This window comes from Zophobas morio, unplaced genomic scaffold, assembly GCF_036711695.1.
Source record: "Zophobas morio isolate AGI-343-1 ecotype UQ-CSIRO unplaced genomic scaffold, CSIRO_AGI_Zmor_V1 ptg000194l, whole genome shotgun sequence".
NCBI classification, from domain to species: Eukaryota; Metazoa; Arthropoda; class Insecta; order Coleoptera; family Tenebrionidae; genus Zophobas; species Zophobas morio.
Window position 1 is genome coordinate 246426 of NW_026972298.1, and position 13056 is coordinate 259481.

The window sequence follows — 13056 nt, forward strand, 5'->3', positions numbered from 1 at the left end:
AATTTGCGTTAAATTTCAGTACTCTGATTGGGTAAAACTACTTTTTTATTAACCCACCCTCCTAATTTTTTAATTATTAACCAAATCTTAAAAATTGGAGTTTTTTGCCTTTTTTTGAAGCGGTTATTTTACCTTGTGGACTGTATTATTAACGGCTTACTATTGGTATTAAAAAAAAACTTTCAAAGTCATCACAAACCAATTACAATTAACTGTATTTTTATTAACTACGAGCACTGATTTTTACTATTTTTAGAAAGCATAATGGTTTGAATATTTATCGCGCAAATCTTTACTAAGAGGCATATTATTTGTAAAAAAATTTTTTTATAAAGTTATAAATATAGAAAGTTAAACTTTTTACAAATATTTAGAAAGCATAAATTTTATTAGAAACATTAGTATGACAACTACCTATAATATATTACTTTTTTTGTAAGAGTTCAGTTGCTTAAATCTTGAATTTAGAATATTAGGCTTACAAAAAGATTGCATGGTTATACTGTCACCTAGCGAAGGTTGGTTTCAGCACAGTAACGATAGATTTTTTCTGTGTTCGCACTAGGTTTTAAGTCTAAATAACCTTTATTAATATGCTTATATTTTTAATGTCTATATAAAAAAAATTTCGACTATAATTATAGAGCAACAAATAATAGTTTACTTTTTTACACACACCATACTACCTTTATACTTTACTACATTCCAATATCTACTCAGTTTATTTTAGTAGTTAATCGGTTTAAGTTATAAACTTGGGCCTGAAACAAACAAAAATTTTGAGTATGCAACGTATTCTTATCTCCATGTCTATCAGTATATCATTTTTCCAAAAAGCAACTATATTAAACCCTTTACATACGCCTGAGCGATGCGTGCTGTTAGATCCAGCCCCAACTGCTATCCTTGGGAGGTGCACCCTGGTTAACATCCTTTTTAAAGGATCTTTGAAGGATTACAGAGTGAGCCTTAAAAAACATAACTGTATTAAACTTGTAAAGAAGATAATGCTATGAACTTCTATAAAAAATAAAATTAACAGCTTTTTGACTTTGTGCGTTTCGATTTTGGAGTTGTCATCTTCCTCGAATTTCGTTATTTATATACTAGACCTTTTCATAGTTTAAAATTTTATTAAAGCGAATGGTTATTGAGTTACATCCAGCTTTATGTTTAAATAGTTGTTTATTGTCGAAATTCAGCGCAAGACCAAATGAAGGCGCCCCAATTGAAAAACCCGTTAGAAGGATACTTAAGTTAGATACCCCCCTCACACCCAATGACGGGTAAGTTGTTCAAAACCCTTAAGTTTCTAAACTAGGATAGTCCAAGGGTCGGGCCCCTTACCTTTCGCTGAGATCCCCTAGATCCTAGTTTCTACTTGGACTTGGGGCCTAAACGAGCTCAGAGGTACAAGATACCATCTCTTTCCTAAGGCCCTCTAGATCTTGATTTATGAGCTTGCCTGCCTCTGGGAATCGAACTTGTGTTTTCACAGAGCATTGGACTCTAAATCTATTAAAATTAATTGCCACTTCAACTCCTTTTGGAGTTGCGACTAATTTCAACATACATCTTTGTAAAAAGTAGGATGCCAGGATGCCACTTAATTACCTTAAAGTTAAACAAAGTGGACTACTTTAGCTAGTAAGCCAAATGAATTGATTTTATCGTAAGTTTATGTTAACTTTATTTTTTTAATATCAAAGTTAACCCTGAGGATTAACTTACTGCACAATATAGCTTTGAACTTCTTACGGGCCCAGAGAATGTACTAAAGAAGCTTAATAATGAGAAGGTCGCAAAGAATTCAAAACGTTCTAGTACACGTTAAAAATAAATCACGCAGTTAACATATTTGTATCTTTAATTGCTTATTAATTAATGCATTTTAACATAGTGCGTTTTTATTAAGGTAATGATCACCATGTGCATGTATGTAAATTCCACATTTTAATACAGTAAAGTTGCTCTCCTATTTTTTCTTGTTCCTCTTAGTAAACGCCGTTAGTCGGTTTATAGAGTCTAGCATACCTTCAGCTAATTAAATTAAGCAATTATATTTTTGACAACACTATTAAAGGTTTAAAGGCCCTCAAACAATCAGGTTAACAAACAAAAGGTTTAACACCTATTAAGCGAATGTGTTTACACCCTGATAAAGTTTTCGTTCCAAGCCGGTTGCACAAGGAAACATTGCATTCAAGTTTTTTGGGCGTTACATTGACTCAGTCAAGACGCTAAATAGTCAGCGCTGCTCTTAATTCAAAGGAAAAGGATATATTATACGCATAAAACTTTCTTGATCCCACAGTTTTTCTTTTAGATCAGAAAACTTACTTGATGGGCAGTGTCACCCACGCTTATATTGAACTTGTAAAAATTAATTTACAGCTCGACCAAATATATTGCAGGGTTTTTTTACAAAAGTAAGGGCTCAGAGTCTGTAAAAACCTTAACTTTTCCCAAGCAAATATGCGTTGGGGCATTAACCCATTATAGCAGTAGTTGAAATCGCCCATTGATACTTAGAGGAAACCTGGCACTGCGGTTCCTTAGAAGTTTTGAATGCGGCGGGACGACCATATGCCTTTGTATTGCGACTGGATTAGAAGATCATGAAGGATTGCTTTAGGTGAAGATTTTCTAAATTTTAATACAGAAAGCCGAAGATGACAATCAAGTTATTTTAAATGTTTTAGATCCTCTTAAAAAAATTGGACAACCTCTTTCAGACTTTTTTGTCTTAGTAAGATAGTTTTTAATTATATTACCTTTCATAAACAGGTCAGGACAGTAGCAGAGAGTATTGACTATTGTAAGCTAATGGAAATAACTCTTGAAAGGAGTCCTTTTATCAACTTAGTCAATCTATATAAAAAGAGTCAAGAAATACTGAAGTCTTAGCTTTTTTACCTCAGGGAGAAAAAATTAAATTTTTTGTTAGACATCGTCGTAGGCCCCCTTAGATTCTTAAGAAAATTTTTTAGATTTATAAATTGTGGCAGTTTAAAGAAGGTTGTTCGAAAATTAAAAAGTATATTTTTGTAGGAGACCCTATATTAACTTTCGTCTTTTTTTCTTAAAGTTGATTTTTTAACTTTTGGCCTGGGTTTGAGTTAAACCGTGAGGGTAAAACAATCTTTGTATGCTTAACTCTAATTTTTAGGGTCAGATCCTGTATCTATTTTACTTAGAGTTAATATTACCTCCTCTCTTAAAATAATCCAAGTTATTTATATATTTTATATATAAGCCCAATTTTAAAATTTTAGTAAGAATGAATTTGCAACAAGTGAACCGTTTTATATACTTGAAGCATTTTTTATTTTTTAAATTTTCTATTGGTAGAGTAGAAATTATATAGTAATCTTTATTACACGCCACAAAGTCACATTGTTTTAATTATTTTTTACTACTCGACTTTATTTTACTTTTATCGGCTATTAAATCTAGTTGAGTCTCTTATATTATCGGTTTTTTAGATGACCTGTCTTTAATTAGTTTTGCCTAGTGAATCTATATTTAGCAGGTGTAATCAGAATAAAAAGTTTTTGATCACGCAGTATAACTTCCGAAAATTTAATATTTCTTGATATAGAGTATTATTTGTATACTAACAGCCCTATGGAAAATAAGGCTTCTGTATAGCCTGTTATATTCTAATTTTATGAATAGTATATAGAAATAAAAATGTAATACGTAACGGCCTAGAGAAACTCGGTTTCAAACTTGGTCGTTGGTTTTTTAAAAAGGCTAATAAACACAAAATAGTTAAAGGTTTACTTTAAACAGTTAATGAAGGCTTAAACTATACCTTAAAAGGGGTTTAAGTAAAACTGTAAGTGATAAGTGTAGCTTATAGTGTACAATAATTGTTTCGAAAAGTGCAGTACACCTAATTCATTAAGGAAACTATTTACCTAATTTCTAAGTTTCACTTAAAAAAATTAAAATTTATTAACAACTGTTTACAAAGTTTACGGCTATAACTTTTGAGCCTCAACGCTTTAAATAGTTATTTAACAGATGTACGATGCAGTTGCAAATAACCGTATTTTGTTTTGGTAAAAAGTTATATAAAAGTTGACATATCCTATTAACCATTTGAGGTTATATATTCTTAAGGCAGTAAATTTCTAGGCCAGTGAAAAAAAATTTTAATACAGATTTAGGACAGAAGAATCAATAAACAAGGTAGACAGGGAGGATTCTATTTGAATTTTTAGGGTATTTATTTTTAGTTTTACAGTTATTATTTAAATTTAAAGGTTTTAATTTTTTTTAATGAGTTATTAAAGTTTTATTTAAACTTTTAAAAATTCTCAAAATACTGTTGTTAGACAAATTTTACCTAAAATTTTTAGAATTTTTTTTTTTCAAACTTTTTTAAAGATTTTAATTAAAGCTATAAAGATTAAGCTAGTTACTTTTATAAAATATTAAAAATCTTTTAATTGAATTTAAATTACATACAAATTTTAGCTAATTACTATTTTTTTTAATTTTTCAGAAATTCATCCTTTTTCTTTTTGTTTTTTTTATAGATTTTATATCTTTGAATTTGTTTAACAAAAACAATTATGCATTAATTGAGAAACTGTTGTTAAACGTGAAGTAGATAATAACTCTTAGAAATTTACTTTTTTAATAGGTTTGTAAGATTTTAATTATTTCATTGTTTATAAGTTTTCAATTAATTTATTAAATTTAGTAATTTTGTTTAACAAATATAATTCTCAATAGATTGCAATTTAATAATTAAGATTGTACTAAATATTATGAGGTTTAATTTTTTAATAAAAAATTTAAAGGCACTAATTAAGAGACTTTTTTTAGACGGGAAATATATAATTATTTTATAGAGATTAACTTACCTTTTATTAAAACTGTTTATATATCAAATGTTTTTAGAGATTGACTAATTTTTTACATTAAAATTTTGAAAACTAAATAAATCTTTAGATTTATTAATTAGTTTTTTTAAAGAAAACTTTAAGGTTTTAATTAAATCTTGTAGAGATTTACTGAAATTAATTACTTTTAAGATCTTTATAAATCTTTTAGAGATTTACTGAAGTTTTTCTTTTTTTAATAAATTTTATTACTGAAAGGTAGCAGAGGCGTCGCTGCATTTCGCTATCCAAAATTATAGTATTTAAGTAAACATAAGAGAAGCAATGCGTGGAATTAATAGAAATTTGCAAGATCGCAGTCAGTATGGAATTTATACAATCTAAATTTTTAGCTTATAGTAAAGCATTTTTTTGAAATTTAGTCTAAACTATTAAAATTTTGTATTTTTTTTACATATTTATTATTTAATTTTAATTTATTTTTACTTTATATAATAATATAATTCTAATTCTTTAATTTTTTGTTTATTTATTTGATTAATTTATTTTTTTTAAATTTTTTTTAATATAAAAATCTTTTTAGATCATTTAAAATGGATTACTGATTCTTAAAGCGACCAAGAAAAGTAAAGCGTGAGTGCCTTTGGAGAAGATCATGGTTAATTATTTTTTATAAATTTTCTTAAAGATTTTTATTTTATGAGAATATTGATGATATTAAATATGAAAGGTAATAATAAATATTATGATAATACTACATAAAATATAAGTATAAAATGATTAGATTTTTGGTTACTTTGAACTTTTTTTGCAGTTTATTATTTATATTATGTTCATTTCTATTTTTATTATATAAAGTGAATAATAATAAAAAACGATACCAATTTATATGTTAATTTAAAAATATTTATAATATAGAGTTTGTAATATGATATCAATGATATTAATAATAATAAGAATAACAAATAATAAATAATAATAGTAACAATAAACAAAAAAATAATAATGTTGGCTAATCAACTATTCGGTGTATTTTCATGTATACCAACCAATCGCTGTGTAACCGCTACCGAGCGATGCTTTTTTTAAGCAATATCGACACTCGCGAGCTTGTAGAGACTCTCATTGAGGGTTCTAAGAATCCAGAACTTTATTGAAACATGAGATTGGTATTAATAATAAACAATAAATAATAAAGTTAATTGTGCTATACGTGCTTCACTACACGTAGTTCTTTCGGTTAATATGGCGCCTACAGGGCTGGAGAAAGCAAGTTGATAAAACCAATAAACATAAAGGTAAAGAGCCATGTTGTTTTGAAGTTAACTGTTCTGTGTCTAATTTTTTCGCTGTGCATCCAAAATTTCTTTTGCTCAAATCCGTATAAAATAATTCCCCTCACGTCATGGCGTAATTACTATGTACTATTATTATAAACAATTGAACAAATAAGCAAATAATAATGCAAGGAGGGTTGCTAACTATTAAAAATAAAATTTTTTATTAATTAGTATAATTCGCTTTGTTTAATAAACTTGTAAACCCTTATTGAGTGTTCCCCTTTATCAAAAGGGGTTTGGACATGAATGTCTACAAATGCCTCCCACCTGTTACGGTTATATGTGCCTTTTTTTAAATTTTTTAAATTGGGGTGTGTGCTCAATGCTTATAAAGAAAAATTTAACTAGAGGGTGTATTTTTGTGTATAATCATTAAAATTATCACGCGATGTAATTGCATCTTAGGTCATTTTATTAGATCTCTCTCAAAACGCGCATGTCGTCTTTATAATCATTCTCATACTCTTGGTTGCACGTAAATTTATGCATTTGTAATAACTTTATATATATATGGCGAGAATCCAAAATAAGTTGTTGCAAAAGAAATGCTATTTGTTAACCACTGGCAAATATAGAAGCTCCTCCGGACTGATCTTATTAGGGCCCTTGTAGAATAGCAGAGAAATTCGTTTAATTGTGGTAGAAAAAGTTTACCCTCACGTCAAAAAAAGCCTTATGCATGAGGCATCCCACTTTTGACATTATTAAACCTTCCAAGAAACTTTAAAAAATACAATGCAACAAACCGATTATTAAAGCTATTATTGCGAAACAAAATTAGTGATTGATAGGTTCGGTGCTAATGTAGTCCTTAATTTTAAAACATATATAGAAAGGAGCTATATTAATTATGAAATTGTAGTTACCCTAAATATCTTAGGCCGCCGTTGAAATGGGGTTATAGTGTTTTAAACGTACTCATCAACCAGAACTGTGTGTTGACACTAGTAGCTCAGTTTAACCTTTTAAATAATGTAGGGCGCATTCAGGTTGGTGTGAGAAGTGAAAACGCTCTCGGTTAATATGTGAAGTATAGAAATAGGACCAAGCTGAATTTGCATAGCTCGTTGGGGAATTAGCAATAGCTTATTGTCGTAGTAAAAAACTATTATAGCAAAATTATTCTGTTAGTAATAATAAGAGGGATTAAACATCAAACACACTTAATTTTCGATTAAATTTGTGTAAGCTTTCTGTTTAGTTGATTATTCAATAGGCCTATGAAGCATTGAACCTGACTTTTTCCAGACAATTTAGAGCTAAACTTTAACTAACTTTCCCTATCAATATTGCTTAATTTGAAGCAGTTGACAGATTTTTCTTGATATGAACCTGCGTTCATGTAATATTAGGTAACTGATGGCTGCAGCGCTTTTGTATTATGGTTGAGCAAGAAAGGTTGATTTCTAGGTTCAAAAGGTTCCAGGCATGCACTATAACAATGTGTAAGATCTGGAAGACTGCTACTACTTTTTATTATCAAAGTCTTAAGGTGAAAAAAGATTTTTTTACATATTAACTTTACTGAGCTTCCCTATTTTGTCTTTTTTAAGTAAGTTTGTGATGTCAGGCTTGGTAATAAGTTTATCTTACTATATACTCCTTGATAACGTTTTTCTGCAAATTCTAAGAATTGCAGTAGAGTTCTTCCTATTAAAATGATGATCTCCTACATTATTTTAAATTTTAATAAATTTAAAGTTATTTAATATAAAAGTATGTTTCTTAAAGAAATTTGTATGTAAAATTTTTATTAATAGATAAGCTTTAAGAGTTACAAAACTATACCTACTACTAATTAAGGGTTCTGAGCAATGAGCGTGCAATAACCCTTTTATTAAACTGATACTTGAACTCTTGTCTTCTAAGGCGCTGTCTAGTTACTTAAGGTGAAAAAGGATAACTAAAAAATGGTTCCTGGCTCTTCGAAAAAAAGTGAAGATAGTTCTCAAAGCAAACCAGTAACTAGTGAATTAGTAACTTCATTTTATGATTATTTTTTAGCTAAATTGTCTCTGAAGTCGCTTCTTTTTTTGCCTTAGACTGGAGAAGATCGTCAACTTAAAGAGGATTTGGAGCTTCTTGTAGAACGCCTTCAAGTAACTATTACTAATTATAATGGAATAATGCCAACTCTACAGAAGATATTAATATAATTTTTGCTCAAGGAAGCTGACGTAAGTCTTCACAAGCCAGCCTTAGAAAGCCTTTGTAGTATTATTCGTTCCTCAACGAGTTCCATGACTTCCGTCCCCCAACCTTTGAAATTTTTACGTCCTCATTATGATATACTGAAAAGTTCATACGAAAAAACTTCGGAGGAAAATAAAGTTGTATTTACTCCTTACTGAAACGTTAAGCTTATTCAGGTAACTTTACGCAGAGCCTCTTTGCCGATGTACTTTCCGTGCTGGCCATGGCTTTCGATAACAAAAAACTTGAAACGTTAAAATTTCGACTTCTTGGCGCTCAAGGGACTTCTTTGGACTTTTGGGGACACGAATACGTCAGGTTTACCTTTATTAAAATTTAATTAGTTAACCATTTCATAGAATAACTTCTCTTAGGCATCTTTCAGCTGAAATTATAGAAGCTTATTTGAGTAAAGATAAAGAAGATAAAACTTCTACCACAGTTTGTATTTCTGCTCAATTTTATACTCATTTTAATACATATTCACTTGTAGCTTCCCCTTGAGTCGCTGATTTCCTTAGCTGAAGAGATTGTTCCCTATAATATGGCACATAATGGCATGTTAGTTGCTTTATTTTTATTTAACGGTAACTTTTAAGTCATTTTATAGCGGAAGCGGAAGCCTGCGACTTATTAATGGAGCTTGGACAGCTATCACTCCTTGAAAAATTTGTTCAAGAAGATCAACACGCACGTGTTTGTCTCTATCTTACGAGGTTGATTTTTCTTCCGTTTTTTTTAAAAAGTATATTTTATATATATATTTTCTCACAGTTGTGTTAATTACGTTCCTGATCCTGAAGACAGAAATCTGTTACACACAGCCTTGCGTATGCTCGCTACTTTGGATTTGGTTTCTCCTGCATCACTTTCAATTTTATTTAGAGATTTATAAAAAGTTTGGTCGGAGCCTCGAAGCTCTTCGTATTGCCATTCGCCTTAACGATCGCAACCTTTGTACCGAATTGTTTAATTCTGAAAAAGAATACACGTTCCCTTCTTCCTTACTAGCAGCTTTCTTTTTTTTAGTTGATAAAATTAATTTCCCAGAATTAAGCTTCAGATGTGCTTTTTACTTGCACGACAGCAGATTTACCTCGAAAGTGTCGAAGAAGATGAAAACTTATATGAAGTGATCACCAACTCGCGCTTAAGCGAAGACTTTCTCTACCTCGCCAGCGATCTCGACGTTCTCGAGGTCTTTCTACTTTTGTGTGCCCACTCGGCCATTCTCTCTTCCTGACTGCTCTTCTCTCAGCCCAAAACGCCTGAAGACATCTACAAGACGCACCTGGAGACTTCCCGCCCGTTCGGAAGCAGCATCGACTCGGCGAGGTCCTCGTCTACCCTGCCCTCACCGTACGCATCTCAGCGCGAATGTCAACAGGCAAAACTTGGCCTCGACGTTTGTGAATGCGCTTGTGAATTGCGCATTCGGGCAGGACAAGCTCATGACTGTCGACAGTGTCAAGTGGCTTTATAAGAACAAGGAGGATGGTATTCCTTGCTCTTTCCCTCCTTTTTGGTATATATCGATTTCGTACTGTTGCAGCGATGCTCAGTGCCGCCGCCTCACTCGGTCTTATTTTGCTCTGGGACGTCGAAAAAGGTACGGCTGTCCTATATTTTCCCACGTGACCAAATCACGCGCTGCCTATTACTAGGACTTACACAGATAGATAAGTTTTTGTACTCCAATGACGACAATGTTAAGGTATATTAAAAAAAATTAATGTAGTGATTGTAAACTATTTTTTATCCCTTATGAATATAGGCGGGGGCGCTTCTGGCTTGCGGAATTACCTCGTCCAATATCCGCATCGAGTGCGATCCCGCACGTGCTATTCTCAGTGACTATGTTGAGCACAAAAGCGATAAGACGAGGATCGGCTCTATTCTCGGGTTCTTTGATTTCTATAGAATAGTATATTTCTGCGCACTGCTTCCTTCTCTATGCAGACTTGGCATCGCTTACGCGGGATCCAACAGGGACGATGTTGTGCAGTTGCTACTCCCCGGCCTTTCACCCACCAGTAGCATGGAAATTCCAGGGCTTTCTGCGTTGGCGCTCGGCCTGATTTGCGTCGGTACGGCCAATGCTTGCGTCACTGAGGCGCTCCTTACCATCCTGACCGAGCTCGAAACGGGTCACCTTCCTATTTTATATGGAATCCTTCGACTTCTAACCTCTTCACAGGAGACGTGGTGGAGCCTTTCGTTCATTTCCTGGGCTTGGGCCTCGCCCTTTGCTACCTCGGCCGCCAGGAGGTGCACTGCTCTTGTATATTTTTCTATTTCTTGATGCGCCATTGGGCCTTCTTTTAATAAGGAGGCGGAAATAGTACGGGAAGCTATGATGATTGTCGAGCCGAAGGTCTTCTTGCCCGCTTCGACAATGGTTGGTATATGCGCTTATACTGGTAAGTCTCTGTCGTGGATGTTTTTTAAATTCTATATGGTAGCCGAGTTTATTATAAGGCACCGGAAACCTTATGAAGATACAAAAACTACTCCAAAACTGCGGTGACGAGGAGGAAAAAGAAGAGAGTGAGGTGGCTCTTCACCGGGCCATTTCCGTGCTGGGTATTGCCCTCGTGGCGATAAGCGAGGACATTGGCACTGCCATGGCCCTCCGCGCCTTCAACCATTTGTTGCAATATGGTAATCGGCACGCTATACGTTTTTTTCTACTGTTCGTATTCTCTACTCCCAGGCGAGGAGTGTATACGGCGCGCCGTGCCCCTTGCCCTCGGCCTGCTCTGCGCCTCGAACCCTTATCTTCCCGTCCTGGACATCCTCAGCAAGCTGTCGCATGATACCGATAGGGAGGTGAGATCTGCCCTCTCCTTATTGTTGCGTCCCGTAGAACTTCTCTATGGTAGGTCGCCCACAATTCGATATTTGCTCTCGGCATGGTGGGCTGCGGTACACGTGCCATCGTTGGAGTGTGTGCTTCCAATGACAGCCATTCACGCTTCTTTCGTAGGGACGAATAATGCCCGCGTGGCCTTAATGCTACGCCAACTGGCAAGCTTTTACTATAAGGACCCCGATAACTTGTTTCTGACCCGAATTGCGCAGGCAGGATAATGCAATGTGTATAATAAGCGCTGCAAAATGAGCTTTTTTTGGTAGGGGCTGCTGCACTTAGGGAAGGGGACCATGGGCATATCCCTGTACCATTCTGACCGCACACAGCTCTCTCACGTGGGCACAGCTGCTCTTCTCTCTCTTGTCTTCGTCATGCTACATGCTAAGACCAGTTGCGTGTATTCTATTGGACGCCTTACCGTTATCCCACCCAGTCACCGCTGCCTTCCTCTGTAGCTGTGCTAAGCAAGTCCCACTACTTGCTCTATCTCGTCACCCCGGCGATCCACCCGCGCATGCTGGTGACTTTCGACGAGAATCTGCACCACTTGTCCGTCCCTGTCCGCGTGGGTCAGGCAGTTGATGTGGTTGGTCAAGCAGGCAAGCCGAAGACGATCACTGGCTTTCAAACGTATACCACTCCAGTGCTTCTCTCGCACGGCGAACGCGCCGAGTTGGCCACCGAAGACTGTATGTTTCTATTTTTCTTTTGAGGTCGCATCTTTTGTAAAACTCCCGCCTTTAGACATCCCACTTTCGCCAATTCTTGAGGGACTTGTCATTTTAAAAAAAAATTTTGAGCCCATTCAATAATGACCGGCCCCATACTAAAAGATTGTCATTTTATCTTTTTAAAAACAAAGTCTGTTTGTCATTAAAAAAATGCATGTATTATCTTTAAAAATTGCAATGTTTAAAGGCATTATCGTTTGTTCTCAGTAAATATGAGTAACATTCACTTTCATATCATATACCGTGGCAGTTGTCCCTGTAAACATATTCCATAACCAAACTATTTTTAGAGATTTCTTAATCAAGTTAAAAAAAAGTAGATGGAGTGCAGCTTTTTCTCAAGGTAAATTCATCGGCGGATCTACCGCACGTCATACCACCTGGTTTATACGGCGTATGTTATGCAGCTTTAACTTTTTCCTGTTTAAACTTTGCATCTTCTTCTTTGGGGATCGTCTTCTGGGCTTCCGATATCAGTATACATAATATATCCATTAAACCAGTAGAGTTGTTTTATAGTGTTGTTTCGATTCAGGAATTTACTCTTGTTAAAAAATTTTATTAACAACTTTAATTTTTTGATTTCTTTTTAAAAGTACTGAGCTTTCTATGCAAACTTAAATTTAATAATTAAGAAACAATTGCCATACATGGCACTAATGCTCCTCACCCTTCTATAAATTGTTTTTAGTGATTTTGTAATTTTTTTTTTGTGAGGTTCCCGTTATGAGAATTAGTTGCTTTAATCAATGTCTCAACCATCCATATAAAGCAAGAATAGTAAATTAAATATTAATGAGAGCTTCGGGGACGCCTTTGTACGGAAAATTACTTTAAAACTCGAGCTGTAATAACGTTTTATTAGAATTTACAGGTGTGAAGGCCAAAATACACGGCTATCAAGGTCAAAAACCGCATTGATGGTGTTAGAAATATAGAGTTGGCTAATAACAAACTATAATAGAAGTATACATAGTAGTTAGCTAAGCTACCGAACATACACACTACTTGATAGCCTTAAAATTAATACCACAACAAGAACAAAGACCAGTTATTTCTGCATT

General features: G+C 33.8%; 1 protein-coding gene across 1 annotated transcript; it reads left to right on the forward strand.

Annotated features, from left to right (window-relative positions):
- Positions 1–8085: 8085 nt before the first annotated feature.
- On the forward strand, positions 8086–12118 carry LOC135145847 (26S proteasome non-ATPase regulatory subunit 2-like). The gene is made up of 25 exons (XM_064077981.1): positions 8086–8172; positions 8239–8295; positions 8365–8526; positions 8580–8707; positions 8764–8830; positions 8883–8946; positions 9000–9105; positions 9164–9219; positions 9275–9380; positions 9440–9587; positions 9648–9724; positions 9777–9886; positions 9942–9998; positions 10054–10103; positions 10164–10291; positions 10349–10536; positions 10587–10657; positions 10719–10809; positions 10868–11050; positions 11103–11218; positions 11272–11314; positions 11376–11470; positions 11525–11651; positions 11717–11950; positions 12006–12118. Exons 1-25 carry the CDS (start codon positions 8107–8109, stop codon positions 12071–12073), a joined length of 2598 nt encoding a protein of 865 aa, XP_063934051.1. The 5' UTR covers positions 8086–8106; the 3' UTR covers positions 12074–12118.
- Positions 12119–13056: the final 938 nt, after the last annotated feature.